The 19,619-nt window shown below is 37.0% G+C and overlaps 1 protein-coding gene across 1 annotated transcript; it reads right to left on the bottom strand.

Annotated features, from left to right (window-relative positions):
• Window positions 1-1,706: 1,706 nt before the first annotated feature.
• LOC122586696 (serine/threonine-protein kinase EDR1) lies at window positions 1,707-19,131 on the bottom strand. Its single transcript, XM_043758679.1, has 13 exons — window positions 18,622-19,131; window positions 15,921-16,343; window positions 15,635-15,738; window positions 7,838-8,940; window positions 7,319-7,359; window positions 7,082-7,150; window positions 5,734-5,834; window positions 4,813-4,891; window positions 4,633-4,731; window positions 3,363-3,431; window positions 3,214-3,263; window positions 2,351-2,527; window positions 1,707-2,026 (listed from the first exon to the last, which is right to left on the bottom strand). The coding sequence occupies exons 1-13, from the start codon at window positions 19,024-19,026 to the stop codon at window positions 1,930-1,932; spliced, it is 2,817 nt and encodes a 938-aa protein (XP_043614614.1). The 5' UTR covers window positions 19,027-19,131; the 3' UTR covers window positions 1,707-1,929.
• Between the last annotated feature and the right edge of the window lie 488 nt (window positions 19,132-19,619).

The raw sequence follows: 19,619 nt of genomic DNA, 5'->3' as shown, positions 1-19,619 counted from the left end.
GAGAATGCCCAGACTCACGACGCTCAACCTCGGGCTACTGTCTTTTCCTCGGTGACAACTTGGTTTCATGGTCCTCGAACGACAACACACGGTCTGAAGATCCAGTGCTGAAGCGGAATATCGAGGTGTTGCAAATACAGCTGCTGAAGCAAGTTGGTTGCGCAACTTACGGCTTAAAATTACATATTCCTACTCGTAATGCGACAATCATCTTTTGTGACAATGTTTCTGCGGTCTATCTCTCTGGAAACCCGGTTAAACATCAACGCACAAAACAAGTAGAAATTGATATACACTTTGTCCGGGAAAAGGTTCGTATCAGAGACATTCGTATCCTGCATATTCCGGCTGATTATCAATACGCGGATATCTTCACAAAAGGACTTCCAAAGCAACTGTTTAACCGTTTCAAGTCCATTCTTTGCGTTCGATCCACTGCTCCGACTGCGGGGGAATATTAACAACACATGTATTCAACGTACGGAACATATTGCATTGGTTGAGTATAATTTGTATATTATACATTATTCCTTATACAACTCATTCCTTATTGTATTTCCATAGATAGCTCATGGTAGGTAGAATTGTACGTGTATATATACTTGGCTATTTTGCTGAAATTCACACACTTACAGCTTAGAGTCGATTACAGAAATCGTCCCTGTCGATTACAGAAATTCCACTTTCAGCTTTGGTACCTAGCTTTTAATGATTAACTTTAAGCCAAATTAGTTAAACTAAATCTAAATAGCCAAAATCTTATTAACTTATATTAAACTAAATCTTACGAGTATATACAAACTTCTAAAAATAATATATACAAACTTTTAATAAATCACACAAACTGCTCGTGAGCCACGACAAATGAAAAGGAAATGAGATATGACTATGCAAATGCTACTATAAAAACATGTGTGCATAAGGAAACTAGGAAATCATGAAACAAATTGAAGCCCGTGTAATAACTTCGAAATCGGATACAAATGAGTGATGAGGTTATTATGGAAGCTACGACAGATTTAGGTGACTCACAACCACCGCCATCTCCAGTGACTCCAAACCCGGTAACTCCTCCCTTCCCTCCAAACCCATCTATCATAGCTTTCATAGTAACCCCATCAATCTTGAATCTGATTTCAAAGTTATTATGAGACGCGAGTTTCAATTTGTTTCATGCTTTCTTAGTTTTCTGATGCACACATGTATTTATAGTAGCATTTACATAGTCATATCTGATTTCCTTTTCATTTCCGTGGCTCACGAGCAATTTGTGTGATTTATTAAAAGTTGGTATATATTATTTCTGGAAAGTTTGTATATAAGATGTATTTTAATATATGTTAATAAGATTTTGGGTTTTTAAATTTAGTTTAACTAATTGGGCTTAAAGTTAATTATTAAAAGCTAGGGACCAAAGCTGAAAGTGGTGGTTCACAATAGGAACGATTTCTGTAATTAACTTTAAGCCAAATTACAAGATTACCCACACGTGCCAGACATGTGACTTCCTTTTTAACGGGCGTTTATAGTCGGGACCAAAAATGTTGCCGGAACAAAGTTTTTTGGACTAAAACTATAATTTATTAAACTTAGGGTTGAAACTCCAAGTGGAGGTACACAGACACGATTTCTGTAATTTTTCACTATGCTAGTATGCTCTACTAACCTTCATTGAGGCTTCCAAGCTGCAGGAAACAAACCTTCAATTGCTCAAAAAAGATCAACTTTCATTTTACCAATATCGAAAGTGTCACAAAACATGAAGAAAAGGTTGCAAAATGTTTATGGTAATCCTGAATCATATTTACATACACTCAAAATTATGAACACTAACTGTATATAGATATTCTTTCATCCCTTTGTCACCCTATTATGTACTCGTTTCATAAACATCCGGAAACATGGGGTGAGGTAGGGTGAAGATATCACTCAAATGTCTGGATCAATTTGTGAAGAAACTGCCAATCGCTGCAATGGCTTTAGGGCTACTGTGAGTTGAGCAAACGAAGGTCTTAAATTTGGATCCCTGGGAGTGAAAATAAAGAGCAAAATAAGTAAGCAAAAGTGTTTGATATGCAGAGTCTAGTGTTACAAAATGGGTGGGTCGAATGGATTGAGTTATGAGTAAAGCTCACGCACAAACATTTTTTTGTCATTTCTATGCTTAAACTTTACACATATTTAATCCAATTTAAATTGTATTAAAAAGATAATTATTGTAAAATAAGATAGCTTAGGAGTTTCAAGAAAACTCGTGTCAAAATTAAACCTAAACCAATCAGTGTACCCATAGTTGATCGAAATTGTTACCTTACGAAAGAATCAAGATATAGAAAATTAAGGGACTTACGTTTGCCAGCACTCCCAGATTATTCGTCCGACTAATGGGTCGACATCCTTAGGGATTTCAAGGCGGCGATTTTGGAAGCCAACAGCACCCACCACCTGCATTGGGTTCATCCCACTCCAAGGCAATCTTAGAGTTGCAAGTTCCCACAATATAACACCAAAGCTATACACATCACACCTACACACACAAAAAACAGAGAAAAGATGAATATACATTTTCTGCATCCCGAAATAGATGCAAACGCTTCCCACTATCAGTGATGCTTCAAAGTGGTAACTACAATGTTTGCTCCCTTAATACTGGTAATCAACTAAAATATCATTGATCTTGGATTCTTGGTGCAAAAGATTCTCTTAAGTTATTTACTACTGAAGACCAGGGTTTATTAGTCCACAAAAGTAAACAATACAATTTTCCATTTTCCAACCATGCATGTAACATTTCGTTTATTATATATCAGAGATTTGTTTTGGTAATTCGTATTTGGTTACGTACAGAAGTGTGTAGAAAGGTTATTTTTAAAACTAAAGGTGGCACATTTGTCGCAACTCTGGCACGTTGGTTAATGGGGTTAAGCAGTTTACTGTCAAAACAGATGGATTGGTAAGGACAATATAGGTTGTGACATTGAGTTGACTCACTAACACTTTACTTTATCCATGTTATATAGAATTCATAAGTAATATATCAAATGTGAATCCTGAAACCTTTAACTAAAATAATAGTTAACAATAATATATACATGACATAAACCCATTTTTACAAATGAGAAGTAATCTCCACCCTTCCTTTAAGTACAGATTGCGATGATGAAATAATGAAGGCTGATTACAGAAACATGCAAAAGTCATTCTTAAACTTACTTTTCATTTGAATTTTCATTCCTCAGAACTTCAGGTGCCATCCACTCAGGCTATGATATCAAAGATTAGTTGGTTCAAGAATATATTACAGAAAAAAAATCAACATCAAAAGGGAAGATATTCATATTAAACACAGTCAAGCTTCTCACCGTGCCAGCTGTTGACTTGGATGATAAAAATGTGTTATGCTTTAAGCGTGACAGCCCAAAATCACATACCTGCAGAATTTAACATCTTGTTTCTTATAAGAATGAACAAGGCAAGCAAAAAGATACCCACCCTCAAATTCAGAATCCTGCTTCAAATTAATAGACTGAAATGAATTTAAAGATGTTATGGAGGGTTTAAAAGTCATCGATGCTGGAACTGCTACAATTGTTTTAGCTGGAGCTGCAGTCGGAATTAAAAGATATTTAGTTTGTTAACCAGAACTTTTAGAGATGGCAAGTGAGAGCATCAGGTGTGGACGCGGAACACCAGACAAAACCCAACACTACTGCAGCGCCACATCAGTGAAAATTTAAAATTTTATTGCTCGATTGATGGTTGAGGCTTGACATGCGAAGACACATTTGAGTTTCTCCACTGAGAAAAAGTTGAGATTAGCCGTTGCCACGCTAATTTAGGTTTGAAGGTTTCTCATTGTTGTCTCTTCATACTGCTTCAAATTATATTTTTATTTTTATTTTTTACATTTTTTTGGTATTAGAAGACGAAGGCTCCAATTTTATCTCTTGACGATGCGAAAATATAGGGAATTTTAGAGTAATAGATAGATGGAAGGGTGTGTTTAAATGGTTGAGTTTGAGGGGTATCTATAGATAAAAATGGATGGTGTTTGCAAGGGTAAAAAACAAGTAATTAAAATGGGTGAGAAAGTCGTAGCCAACCGTTGGATTTTATTAAAAATAAAAAATAAATAAATAAAAATTTATTGTTTTCTTTCAAGAAAAAAAAAAGGTAAAAGATGACACTAAGCTCAGCAACAAAAACTTCAGCAGAGGTTTAGAGGATATTTGGACATGCTTATGAGACAAAGCGGGTACATCCAACGTAAAAGATCTTTGGAAACTCTAGAATACAGAGCCTTCATTATTCTATTCTTCAAAAAAAATAGAAAAAATAATATTTACATTACAGGGTTACTACTTACTAGTTTGGTAAGCACTTGCTAAAACACATCTCAGAGCACTTTGGCCTATTTCCTAGATAAAATTTTAGCAAACCTATTTCATATGTTTCTGAATTAATTTCTGTGCAACCAGTCTTAGAAAATTAAGCCTTTTAAATCTTCGTGAAGGTTGGTGGCTATCATCATGAAAGCTTCAGATATTAACCCGTTATTCAATATGATTTCTCTCCTATCAGAAATTATTAAATACGTGCGGGGATCTGTTACAAAAAAGATAGGTCTATTACCTTGACATTCCAATCTTCATCAACCAACAAATTTGGTGACTTCAAATCCCGGTGAACTATGGTTGGAATGCTTGTATGCAAGCAATTCATCCCTTTTGCCTACATATATTGGTCATTCAAAACAATGACAGAACATAAAGTAAGACACGTTAAAAAGATATGTTTGTATAAATTGCTTACCACATCAAGAGCCATTTTGATTCTACGCTTTTCATCAATTTGGGACTGTGGACGATGAATAATCCGGTATAAGCTTCCTCTGAGAAGAAAGTTAATTAAAAAATGTTGTTAGCATAAATTCAGAATTCAAGTGTCTACTCATAGTGACTATTCATTACAAGTGGTACCTTTTTCTTGTACTGAAAGAAAATTCTAAAGGAAAATGTATGTATTTTGCAGCTACAGTCCACATATATTAGAGTGACAGCATTTATACATCTAGTGAAGGTCTTAACATGTTCGACTACACGAGCAATAAAGCCAGACCCAGTTTAATCGACACAAAATACAATGGTAATGAAAATGGTAGAAGCAGTAAACCACATATGGATAGCAACGACAATCACTAAGTTACTTGGTCTAGGTGATGCCTGATCAGAATGTAGTACGGCTGGGCTCCATATTAGCAAAAGAATATGAAAATCTTGGCTGGAAGCTAAACTGGTAGGTAAATATATTTTTTTATAAATAACTTCAAGGGGAAAAAAAACACAAAAAGGATTCCTAAGTTATATTTATGTCCCCAGCATATCCAAGAAGATCACGTCATAAACACAAAAAACGTGCCTAGACTGTTCACATTGCATTTTGAATTAATAAGATATCTAAGACATCCACTTTACAGGTAAGTGGGATTTACCACAAACTTATTACTTAAAGCACTTTCTCTCCTAGAATATTGGATTTCACTCCCTTGAGAGTTAAGCCTGTTCCAGTTAAATTCATATTGGTTATCAAATTTAGGATCTGACATCTTGCCTAAATCAAGACATATTCTCGAAAGGAAGTTTTTCTTTTGTTGTGCGTTGGGAAAAAAAAAAAAGGGGGGGGGGGGTCTCAATACCCATCTAAAAGCAGATGAAAAAACAAAAATCAACCCACCTGGGGAGAAACTCCGTGATAATTGAAAGGTTTGGAGGGCGAGTAACAGCACCCATAAAAAGCACGACATTTGGATGGCGTAATCGCTGCATAATGCGCACCTGTGATGAAAGTAAACATGGTAAACAAAGTGCTGCCAGATGATATGTAATTCCCCAAAACAATGGTATCTTCTATTATGCCTGGTTAGCAGTTAAAGATGAAAAGAGAAGCCATGCTTTACCAACATATGCAATTCAGACAATAACAGATGGAAAAAGATTTGTAGGAACAAAAGTTGATACGATTTAGCAGGTTACACATAGAGAAGGAATGGAAACTAAATCCATAAGAACTTTCCATCAAGGTTGGCGGTCGGCCATAAGGATAAAGTGGTCTTTGCGGAGATCTATCGGCGACTACAAATTATAAAGAAATTTATTTTTAAAAATATATTAGCACTATCCTAACAAAGTCAACAACCAAATAAACTAGAAAACTTTTTTTTAATTTTTTTGTATAATTAGAGTTTTCAATTTTTAGATCAGAATTTTAATTATTATTATTACATTTTTGTTGATTTACAATTAGAAACAAATAAAATTAAAAGATATCTCAATGGGCTCATATATCCAATTACCAAAACAACAAAGTCCCAGGCCCAAAGATATCTCAATGGGCTCATATATACATTTTATTTTATGAAGTTTATTAATCAGCCACCAAAACCAAATTCCACACATATTATTAATATTATTTATTATTTTATTAATATGCTAATACTGTTTGACATAAGTTTAACATAAAACCCTTAGAGACCGGTATTTGCATTCTCAGTATAGCTTACAATTGCTATACAATTACCAATAGTGCACGTATGCATTCTAGTTTTGGTGATTTGTTAAATCATGTATAATAATATTAAGACGGATCATAAAATAATTAGTGGCAAAAGTTAGTAGCCTAAAATATATTGAGAAGCATTTAACTGATTCAATGGGTGCATGTGGCATGAAAACAATGATTTGGAAGCATTTGTCATTTTGAGAACAATTGTGTATGGTTTGCAAATAAGAACCACAGTTATAATTAACTTGCAAAGTAATTAATTAGCATGGTACCCATATAATGCAGTTATGGCGAAAGATGGTTTCTCCATTATTTTGCGATTATCAGTGGTCAATGACAGACTCTGGCATACATCAATCGTGGTCAACAGTAAGGGTGGAAGCTAGGAGGAAGGTGGTAGTGCGTAATTTTATTGGGTGATGTTGGACATTCTTATTGGAGCACCTTAATCTTAAAATGGATATAGGGTAGATGCTTTATATTAGTGTAAATAAATTACTAGTTAAGGCACATTACTTACTTCTCTCTTGAACTCTGCTAAAGCAGCACCTGAAAAATCCTGATCAAGGAACTTCTTTACTGCGACTTCCTGTTTATAGAAAAAACAACCAATTAGGTGACACGGTACTCTTTGATTTTGTGCAAAGGTAGTAAAACATGCAATAATTTCAGATTTTAAGTTGTCAGAAAATATCATCCAGATTTAGGTATGCTCTAGATACTTGGTTAACTTTGCTTCAGTGAGACGATAACTTACAGTGCCGTTCCAATCAGCATGATAAACTTCACCGTATGAACCTGCATATAGAAATTTAAACAGAGTATAAGAAATATGGAATCAAAGAGCCGAAATACATCCTAAATCTGAAAGGTAAGAAGCATGTATATGATCATTGGTTGACACTTACTACACCATGGGTGTAAAAGCATGCGTTATAAACTTACTAGCACGATACCCGCGCAATGTGGCGGTGGTGGTTGTGAAAGCAGTTTGATCGGTGACGGGTGGTGATGCGCGACTATTGGTGGTGGCGGCGGTGCCAGTGGTGTAAGTTTATATAAATGTAATTGATGTAGAGGTAATTGTAAAGGGGTAGCGGGGATACTTTAGAAGACAAGGGACTAATGGTGTAAATTATTTCATCAAGGGTATGATTATCATTTCGCATCTCTCTTTTTGCTAACTTTTCAACTAGGATGTATAATAATCTTTATATATTAGTATAGAAGTATAGAAGTATACATAACATATGAGTGATACTCATTACAACGTTACCTAGTCCAATTCTTTCGCCAATTACCAGATCTTCCCATGGAATTTCACAATCTCCAACATCATCGATTACCGGATCACTCTGAGGCGCAAAAGAAAAAACTGATGACGTTGAGCTTTCTGGTGCCGTCACCTTTGGGTTGCTTGAATTGACCTGATATTCTGAGGTTTTACGAACATCTTGCTCACTGACCGCACTATTTTCATAGACTTTTTCCTGGTCTAACCTGTTATTCCTTGGGAAAGCATTGCTATTAGTACCCACCACCTCTAAAGACAATCTATAATGTTTCCACTCAGCCCATGCAGCTTCAGACTCAGCTGCATTTGAAGAAACACTCTCATTATTTTCTTTTGAAGTTGCACCATTGTTATCATGTGACTGCAAATTATCAGAATGTCTTCTTCCTGGAGCTGTATCAGAATGTCTTCTTCCTGGAGCTGCAGAGCTTGTAGAAGCTGGCATTGTAAAATCATTAGTATCACGATGGTTTAGATAATTATGTTCCTTTTTCCCAGGCACCTCATTAATAGCATGACGATTATTCCATATCAAGGGGACAGGAGGTCGGCCTGACACTTGGTTATTTTTTGCCCTCCAATGCTCCTTATTTTTATTTTCAGCAGGACTGTTCTGCATCAAACCCTTACCAGATCCTTTAATCTGGAACGGATTGAGCTCTGTGAAAAGATTTTTACTATCTTCCGTGTTGGTCTGTGTATATGGGACTATGTTAACATTCATCCTTGATCCACCACCAGCTGCATTTGGCCCCCGACCCCCTTTATAAAGCGAACTGCCAATTGCTGATGATGGCATATGATCCAACTGACTAGAAGGCAACACTCTTTTCTCTGTTTGAGATGAACTAATACCAGTGTCACTGGGGTTTGACATTGATATCAAAGGTTCAACATTTTGGCTACTGCTACCATTGGTATTGTTAGAAACAGGTCTTGAAGAAAATCCAAAATCATATGTTGACTGCACATCTGGATGTTTGCTGGATTTTGGAATGTATGATTTCAAGGAAGAATCCTTTGCACTGAAAACATCCGCAGGTATAAGTGTTCCAGGGGCTGCCATCAGATCGACCAGAAATTCGCTGAAGGTAAGAGAAGACATTTAGAAGCAGCGACAGGTTATCCTAACATTTAAGCATATATTATATGAAGGAATAGAGAAAAACTGATTAGCCACGTTCGAACAAAAAGATACAGGTATCATGGATACAAGTTACAAGATACTCTACCATGCTAGAAGCATTGCCATGACATATAATCATCGGGTACCAACCATGATTGCCTTTTTTTGCAGTAAACCACATTAAGATTTTCACAAAATGATTTTAGCCATTAAGGTCACTTAAAATGGAAACATAAGCAAGATAAGGTCACTTAGCGGCGTAGTGCGACACATACTAGCATGTATGTGGAGTGTTGAAGATGAGATAAGCAAGATAATGTTACACAGGAAACATAACAGGACTTAAGGTAAATTGCTTTACGATGGTCTGATAGAAATAAGATGGTTCACTCTGAGGTTATAAGCTAAAAGCAAAAGCTCTAAGATGGTCCATGATGCGGATGCATCAGGTCTTACTAACTCAATCAATCTTATTAGTACAAAACAGACCCATTTTGTCTATGATGCTCCCATTGGTCCAGATTATGGCTCACAAGATTTTCTTGGGTTTTTTGTCTTAGTGGGGTGAATGTGATTTCATGGCAGCCTAGCCCTGAGTCAATCATCAGTTAATTGTGCCTTGAAAACTGCGTTTTCAGCATGAAGAGTGGTTTTTCTTATTTTTATTATTCTCCTAGTTTGTTGTAGTTTTAATGCTTCAACTACTTATCAGTTTTTCAAAGTTTTATTGTCTTTTTCCAAAGCAAGGATTAAATGTTTGCTTTGGTTATCTACTCCAGCCTATAAAAAGGCTTCCAAGTTGTATTAGAAGTCATTATCTTCAGTTTTAAACACATTACAGCTTATAAAATTTTCTAAGTCATTTAAATTCAGATTTAGGAGTCAATTGTTGAAAGTTCTTAGTGTGGTGCTATTTATCACTAGAAACTTCATCTTTCGCCAATCTGATTAATCTTTGGTGGTGTTTCAATACTTTACCCAGGGATTAAACAGGTTGTTAGACTTGGTGGTGGAAATTTTATCCAAGTCTTATCTACTGTTTTCATCAATTTTAAACTCTTGTATCCCTTACACCTATCTCACACGTATCAACTGTATCATAGCAAACCAGGTTACCCTTGGTTTGTGTTGTTACTCAACTCGTTCTTAATCGCTCTGAAAATCTTCTTGAATTCCTACAGCAATTCCTCCCAACATGACAGCAGCAAAAGCCCAAAATCTGAGGCGTGATAGGCAGATCGAACACCTCCATAAACAAACAGAACTCATTACCCAACAACTTGCTAGGCTTCCTGATGAACAACCACGTAAGTTTAAAAGAAGAAACCAGGAGCATATTTATTCGTCTAGTAATGATTCTACCTACAAGAGTGATTACAAAAAAGGCTACAATATGATTCTGGCCACTCCTCTTTACATGGAAAAAGAAGGGTTTGGGATGATTTGCAGGATGTCAAAACAGAACCACCGGAGTTCCATGGTGGAACAAACCCTGATGATTTTATTGAATGGCTAAATGACATCGAAAACACCTTCGAAGTTAAGGGATATTCTGATGAGAAAAGCTACAAAGTTTTGGTTTTGAAGTTCAAGAAATATGCTTCGTTGTGGTGGGAGAACGTTAAAACTAAGAGAGAGAGGAATGGAATGTTAGGATCAGTAGGTTGCACAGAGGAAGCAAAACAGAAAATTAAAGAACACGAGAATTAACGTGGTATCTCACACAAAGTGTGTGAACCAATCCACGGCTACAACTAGGGATTTTATTTAGCTCAATGACACAGAATTACAATAAATAGACCAGTATATATAGGAGACAGCTAGGGTTTACAAACTTGGTCCCCAAGAAACCTAATTAGAACCAGCCTTTTAATTAAATTTAGCTCAATGACACAGAATTACAATAAATAGACCAGTATATATAGGAGACAGCTAGGGTTTACAAACTTGGTCCCCAAGAAACCTAATTAGAACCAGCCTTTTAATTAAGGCTTAATTAAAAGCCAGCCAACCCTGATTAAAACAGGCCTCTTTTAGATCTGGCCCAAGCCAAGGACTTCACGCCTAACAACCTCCCACTTCAAGACCTTGCGAAAAACTTTAGCCCGCCTTTCAAGCAAACAATATCCTGATCAAAACAGTTAATCCCAAAACACATGGAACAGAAGAACATGTCCAGCTCAATGAACAAACCAAACTTCAAACCATAGCACACCTAGTTGCAACAGACCCCCACTTCAAACAGAAGGCCCCGTTGGAGCCTCGGATGGCCCCAACACGGTCTTAGCAGACCTCAGCTTAACATACTCAATCCCATCCGACTCAGGACTTCTCGGAGGAACACTCTCCAATGACGGTAACTTCTCAAGAGAGATTTCATTCGGATCCCTAGTCTTTCGAACCCAACGTAGATTCCCAGACTGTGTCGAGCTACTCCTACTGTCACGAAATTACCGTACACCTTCAGACTTCCAAATACGCTCAAGCAGATTACCTGGAGTCCCGGAGTTCTTTACCGTCGACCGAACTCGTCTAACTACCGAATCAGCGAGCCCAACTTTGGCGTTCGTCTTAATAGGGGTGGTCATTTCCCCAGACGGAACAGGTACAAGATACAACGAACTTTTCTTGAAACCGCTAGCAATAACTCGATGTTTCTCGAACACCGTCCACTTTCCTCCACCAAACTTCACATCAAAACCCTGATCATCCAATTGCCCAACAGAGATTAAACTTGTCTTTAGCTCTAGAACGACCCTCACGTTTAGCAAAGTCCAGGTAGTACCGAAAGAAGTATCCAAGACAGCATTACCTATGCCAATCACATCAAGAACCTTACCGTTTCCAAGCCTAACCTTGCCAAAATTGACTTTTTTAACATCCTGCATGCAATCAGCACTGTGGGTAGCACTGTGGGTGGCATAAACTGATGCACCAGAATCCATGACTCCAGAGGAATAACAACACTCTCCGCTAACGGTAGCATTACATGAGAGATTTCATTCGGAACCCTGGTCTTTAGAACTGAACGTCGATTTCAACTTATGTCAACACACTCCTCGTGCTCCAACTGTTACAAAATCCCATCCAAGTTCAAACCTCTGAATACGCTCGAACAGATTACCTAAAAGTCCCATAGTCCTCTACCGCGCACCAGACTCGTATAACTCTCGAATCCACGAGCCAAGACTTTTCTCCGAAAGTTGGTTCAATTCTTCCGGTAGTGCAGTAATCTCCACATTCCAAAAGTCTAAACTACATATTCACTAGTGCTTTACTACAGTAGGTAACGTAAAATGAAGGAAACCAGAATCTGCAACAAGAGTCTTCACTGCCTTCCAATGATCCCAATGCATCAACCCAGACACATTCTCATAAGCAGAATTTTATCAATCTCGGGCGACTCTAAAACCCTCATCACCTCATGCAACCCTATAAGTCAACTACGCACAGCTCACACCGTCCCTGTTATTTCAACCCATGATAACCCAGACTTCATGAAACGAACCTCCACTCGTATTCAACTAGTGAAAACCTTCACCCAATACCAGTACAAAGATCCACTCAAAAATCAAACCACTCATCCATATATCTAGACCAGATAACAGCAACGATCGTTAACAACAGGAGAGAAAAAAAGCGTTAGTTCCGTGACTTGACTAACTTTTTCCACTCGTGTTGACACTAGCAACCCCGGAACAGGAATACTCAAAATACAAAGCACTCCAAACCTGCTAGCTCTATTTTCTTCAAAAACAGTACCACATCCAACAAAATCCAATCCACTTCAAAACACCTGTACATAACGGTCGAACAAAGGCTTAACCCTAATCAACCTAATTCTTTGTTTCAATGGACTAACTTCAAACCATGGTACTCATCTTCTTTTCTTTTCTAATCGATCAAGGTAATATGACAACAAACTTAGTAACAAGCACCCTCAAAAACCACACCCTAATCGTCAATTAGAATAACCTGAGATACAACTCAAACAATAAACTCAACAGAGAGAGTACCTCAACCTCTGATCAATGACGAACAAGAATGTCACGGTGGTAACCAAGAACGGTAACCAATGCCTTCTCGAACAAGAAAACCAAAACAGTGCTTTTATCATCTTCCAATCGATCAATCAACACCAAAACCCCAAAAAACATAAACCCTAACAGAGTTCCAATCGGCAGCGGCTGACAACAGCAAAGACAGTTGCAACAGCAGCGACGGCAGGCGGTTAACAGTGTTGAAACGGCGTCGGAACACAGCAACAACAGCAGTTCCAACAGCAAAATCAGCAGATTACAGCAGCAGAAAACAGCAAATAGCGGTTGAACAGCAGATTTCAGCAGCAAACAGCAGCAGAAAACCGCAAACAGCGGCGAACAGCCGCAGATCAGCACAGGTGGTGGCTGTATGAAACACCAGCGAACAAGGGAAGCAAAAACCGAGCTCCCTAATCGCAAAAAAAGCAGCCAAACAGATATGTCTCAGCAGCCAAACAGATCTCTTTCAACAGCGAACAAGGGAAGGCCGAACCAAACCCTAATAAGCAAAGATAGCAGCCCCTTAATCCCCATAATCGAACCTTTAGCTCTGATACCACTTGTTAGGAACAGCCCTTAGCCGTAGGCCGTAGCACAGCGGAAGCAATTAAACAAGAAGATAACAACCAGAGAAAACCAGAGAAATAGATAAACAACACGAATTTAACGTGGTTCGGCCCCCGTGGGGGGCCTAATCCACCGGCTGCAACTAGGTTATTTTATTGATGCTCTGAACCATTGAGATTACAATTACATATAGGGATATATTTATAGGAGAACAAATTAGGGTTTCTTGAGTATCGAACAAGAAAAGGCCCTAATGGGCTTTCTAATCAAAACCACCCTAAAAGGCCTTCACACCCAACAGTAACCAACCGTAGGGATAATCATTCCGGTCCTAGGAGAGGTGGCGACCATTCTCAAGAACCAAAAAGACTGAGCTGAGAGGAAGCCCTATGACTCACTCAAACGACGGCAGGAGGGCCCTTGATCTATCAATATAGGGAGAAAAAACGGGCTTTGCTCCCCTTTACAATATAATATGAAGAAAGAAATAAAGGTTGAAGTTTAGACCGCTCACAGTAGTTTTACCTATAGAAAGGATCATCAAAGAGGCGATCAGAATGGTACTCGAATTCATTTACGATTCCGAGTTTCCAGACACATCGCACTTCCGCTCGGGTCGAGGCTGCCACTAGGCCCTAAGACGGATCAAAGAAGAGTGGGGAACCGTACACTTACAGCTTTGCTGAGGACCATGGTGAGCAAGTCTTTAAAAGACTGGAATATTAAGCTTCCTTTTGTTGAGTTTGCTTATAATCGCTCCCCTACATATGCTGCAGGTCGTGCACCTTTTGAGGTTATGGAGTAAGGCCTCTCATTCCTATTGATCTAGTGCCCTTTTCTAAGGGTAACGAATTACATTTTGAGGTAGAGGCTCGAGCTAAAGAAATGCAGAAGATTCACAAACAAGTCAAGAAAAGGATTGAGCATGCAAATGATATGTGCAAAAAAAGGGCAAACAAGCATTAGAAAAAGGCTCTTTTTGAACCCGGAGATCTCATATGGCTGCACTTAAGGAAGGAAAGGTTTTCCCTTAAAAAGGAAAACCAAACTTATGCCAAGAGGTGATAGACCATACAAGGTGTTGGAGAGAATTGGAGATAATGCTTATAAGCTCGAACTACCGGGAGATTCAAAAATATATCCGTCCCCTTACTCGGATGATGGTCCATTAGAAGATTTAAGGACAAATTCTTCTCAACCAGGAGGGGTTGATGCGGATGCATCAGGTCTTACTAACTCAATCAATCTAATTAGTACAAAGCAGACCCATTTTGTCTATGATGCTCCCATTGGTCCAGAATCTGGGTTCAAAAGTCTTAGTGGGGTGAATGTGATTTCATGGCAACCTAGCCCTGAGTCAAACAGTTAATTGTGCCTTAAAAACTGCATTTTCAGCACGAAGAGTTGTTTTTCTTATTTATTATTCTCCTAGTTTGCTGTAGTTTTTAATGCTTACTTGTCGGTTTTTCAAAGTTTTATTGTATTTTTCCAAAGCAAGGATTAAATGTTTGCTTTGGTTATCTACTCCAGCCTATAAAAAGGCTTCCAAGTTGTATTAGAAGTCATCATCTTCAGTTTTAAATACATTACAACTTATAAAATTTTCTCAGTCTTTTAAATTTAGATTTAGGAGTCGATTGTTGAAAGTTCTTAGTATGGTGTTGTTTGCTTTATCACTAGAAACTTCATCTTTCGCCAATCTGATTAATCTTTGGTGGTGTTTCAATACTTTACCCAGGGATTAAACAGGTTGTTAGACTTGGTGGTGGAAACTTTATCCAAGTCTTATCTACTGTTTTCATCAACTTTAAGCTCTTATATCACCTACACCTATCTAACACGTATCAGTCCACTAGCATAACGAAACAAAACACAGATTATTCATAATTTAGAAATAAAGATCTGGTATATGTCTAACATCAAGAAGAAAAAAAATGTCAGTGACAGTCTGCACAGTTAAAACATAAAGATAAGTTAAAATACAGGTTTGCATTAAAATGATGTAATTTAAAAATATATAGGATATGCAGAAGGATCACATGTTACCTTTCATTATCCAACTTGATGATGTTGACTGCATCATCCTCAACACCAGTATAGTGACTACCCTTAACTAGCCTACAAGATATCCCAACACTTTCAGCAAGTACCTGCACTTCACCAGGGTAAAAAAATATATAAACGTCAATGATACCGATGCCTACACAGACTAAGAAAAGATATTAAGAACAGAAGGTAAAAGGTGCGAGCACCTATAAGTTAAGGTATACAATGCCAATTGCTATGCTTAATCGTGTCAATTGTAAAGCAAAGAGCAAAAATGAAACCTGACCTTAAAGAGCAAAGCACGATGACGTGACAGCCCTACTCTCAAGGATCCAATAGGGTATATAATAGTATGGAGAGATGTCCTCAGCTCTGTGCTTCTTTCTATCCATCGTGCCAAAATGATATTAGCATCCCGTACTGACCCACCCATATGCTCTGTCACAAGTTCAGCAAGCCTCTGAACTAAAAGATTGACCTCAGCAGGAGGACAGTCTAATGCAATACAATGGGCTACCTGCAACAGCTCTTCTAGGGCAGGATCAATCGTTCTGTTAACTATAACAACTTCAAAACCTGAATTCCCAGGATCAGTTTCTAGATCTGACAAAGAGGGCATTTTCCTTTGGGATGACATGTCTGTTGAATGCCCATATACATCGTAAAAACCATCCACTACTTTCTCCTCATAATCAAGGAGACCATAATCCTAGAGAACAAATAAACATACGTCAACTTATGTATAAACTGCCTTAAAAAACACTCATGTACAAACCAATATAAGGGACCCTATCACAGACCAATGCTAGACCTAATACAATTATTAAAAATATTTGTAACTTCATATAAAAACCACATAAGAATGCAGCTGTTGATCACATAATTAAAAATGTCAGTGCATTAGTAGATAAATGTAGATTTAAATGTGAATAACTTTTCTCTTTCTTCTTCCCCATGGTGAATTTTCAGTATTGCAGAGGCGCTATAGATCATTGCAACTAAGTTACCAGCAAACATATGGAATGGTGTATCTCTTAGCAATTATACATCGATACTTATATACCACCATAGAAGGTGTAGCCTGTCATCGCAATCAATTATCAGGGCGTGCAAACACACAAGATGATGCGCACAAGTCAAAGGAACCAAGAGGCCAAACAAAATTATCTTAAAAATTATGCCATTCTGATATATGGTATGATCAGGTTTGCCAGCCTACACGTGTCTTAATGTAGTTAAGGGCAAAATATTCTAACAAATTTAATATCTAGGAGACTGTTGCTTATAATGCAGTTTTGCTCAGCTTCTCAAAAACACGATCTATCCCTTTATAATTAATTATTCACAATTAAAAACACACACACACACACAGATTAATATGAATCAAAAGGAGAAAAAACAGCTGACAACGAACATGTATAATATAAATCTATACGTAATGGAAAATAGAGCAGTAATGAAACATTTACATGGAATTTGGGGTTCAAATCACAGGTAGAATTAGCACAGTTATCGGACATTGATTACATCTGATACTGCCTAGCATTTAATGACACAAGATTAATGGATAACCAATAGATTAAAATGTAATACCATATCAATTTCACACTGAAGTTCAGCTTGAAGATTCTAGGGTTTGCAATATTACTGATAAGCAGGTACAAGTCAAAGGAACCAAGAGGCCAAACAAAATTATCTTAAAAACAATGCCATTCTGATATATGGTATGATTAGGTTTGCCAGCCTACACGTGTCTTAATGTAGTTAAGGGCAAAATATTCTAACAAATTCAATATCTAGGAGACTGTTGCTTATAATGCAGTTTTGCTCAGCTTCTCAAAAACACGATCTATTCCTTTATAATTAATTATTCACAATAAAAAATTTAAAAAAAAAAACCACAGATTAATATGAATCGAATGGAGGGAGAAACAGTCGACAACGAACATGTATAATATAAATCTATGCTTAATGGAAAATAGAGCAGTAATGAAACATTTACATGGAATTTGGGGTTCAAATCACAGGTAGAATTAGCACAGTTATCGGACATTGATTACATCTGATACTGCCTAGCATTTAATGACACAAGATTAATGGATAACCAATAGATTAAAATGTAATACCATATCAATTTCACACTGAAGTTCAGCTTGAAGATTCTAGGGTTTGCAATATTACTGATAAGCAGGTACAACGCACTTTTAGATTGCGACTGTGTTTATCGAGTTAACAAATTCAGCTAAAGGCCTAGTTTCAGACTTACATAACTGAAAGACAATGCTTCCTCCGTCAACTGTATGGATGTCTAAGAGTATGGTGCAACACATTTATGCAAACGATATCTCATGCACATATCACAAATCATCCAATGACACCTCCTATAATGTTATCCCTTCAGCAACCTCTAGCAAATACAATTCTTAACGATTGTAGACCTAGACTAACCCCAAGGACTATTCTAATCATACGACAACCTAAAACTCATTCAGTCTTAGTGTACCAACTAAACATACACTATTTCTTCACGGAACCAGCAATTATCATGTTTAAACGACATATGAAAAAGTAGACGAAAAGGGTATGCCGATTTCCCATGTTAATAAAATTCATTTTAACCAAAACGAAGCCATATAATGAGATTGTAAAATTCTAAACAGTCCATAGCAAAACAAGCACCCATCCCCACTTTTTTTTCAGAATTTCCTTGGCGATATCTCAACCAACCTTATACTATATAAATTTCACAATGTTAATTCCTAACTAACTCAGTGCACATAATAAACCCTAAAACTACTATTTAACCTGATAATAATAATAATAATAATAATCATCCATATCTATCTATATGATAATTTGGCCAATGTGCTCTTGGTATACTAGTCCAATTATGGACGTATAACAACAAACATTTGCGATAGATATAAAAAAAAAACATATAATAACTTTAAAAAAAAAAAAAAAAAGGGTTTGGGGAATGAACAAACCCAATACTGGCGAGACAGCTTATCAGCAGAATCAGTTATTGTATCAACAAAAGCACCAGCACCAGCACCAGCATGATTACTGATATTATTACTAGGTTGAGATAAACTCAACAATTTGGCAGCATGGATCTGATCAGTATCGGAATCGCCCGAATTCGATACGCTTAACGCTAACGCTAGCTGCACCTGATACTCTTCTTCTGAAGAATAATAATCCTGTTGCTGACGTGGCGTTGGCGCTGATGGTTGAACAGCAGGCGATGATGACGTCGTTGATGTTGTTTGACTACTGACACTTGCTGCTGTTGTTGAAGAATCATTTGTTGATGATGATCGATTTGGATCGTGATTGCTGCCTATATGTAATTTCTTGAATATGTTTTTCATCCCTTTTTTCTTCTCCATTCTGGTTTTTTATTTTTTCTTTCTTGTTAATTATTTGTTTCCAGTCTTATTAGTAAAGTAGTTTTTATACTTAAGAACACGATGATTTTTCCAGGAAATAGACTTTTGTGTACTCTCTTATCTTTTCATGGAAACTTAACGTAGTAACGTACCGTGTTTACAACTTCGATACTTGCTTTTTCTTTTTCTTAATTTTAAGCATTTTTAGGAACTTTTCTATAATTTTCAAGCAGTGGATAAAATTAAAGTGTTTTTGAAACTAACTAGATGACCCGCGATTTAAAAAACGATAGTTAAGTGTGGTGATGATGGATATGAAATGTGATGGTAGGGGTGTCGGTAATGATGGACACTCGAAAGTGATAGTATGAAAGAAAAAGAGACAAAGAAGTAGTGTGAAGTGAACGTGTGTTACTTACTTTACGGTTATGGGTAATTTAGAAGTATTGTAAAAAGTGCTTAAAATTTTAAACCTTATTCTCTTTATAAAAGTTTATAGATATGTGTTAAGTGTTAACATGATAGCCAAATAGCATCTCCAATACTAGATTTACAAAAATAAAAATAAAAAAAAAATTCAAAATAAGTTTCGA

This window comes from Erigeron canadensis, chromosome 2 (assembly GCF_010389155.1).
Source record: "Erigeron canadensis isolate Cc75 chromosome 2, C_canadensis_v1, whole genome shotgun sequence".
Lineage (NCBI taxonomy): Eukaryota > Viridiplantae > Streptophyta > Magnoliopsida > Asterales > Asteraceae > Erigeron > Erigeron canadensis.
The sequence above is the reverse complement of the archived record's forward strand: the minus strand, read 5'-3'. Positions and strand labels throughout refer to the sequence as shown.

Bases quoted from the DNA above. Each gene is read 5' to 3' on its own strand.
- LOC122586696 (XM_043758679.1), bottom strand. From the start codon at position 19,026: ATGGAGAAGAAAAAAGGGATGAAAAACATATTCAAGAAATTACATATA. The intron at 16,344-18,621 runs GTTTGTTCATTC...TTTGTTCTCTAG, and splicing joins AGCTGTCTCGCCAGTATTGG to GATTATGGTCTCCTTGATTA. The intron at 3,264-3,362 runs GTGAGAAGCTTG...TTGATATCATAG, and splicing joins CCAAGTCAACAGCTGGCACG to CCTGAGTGGATGGCACCTGA.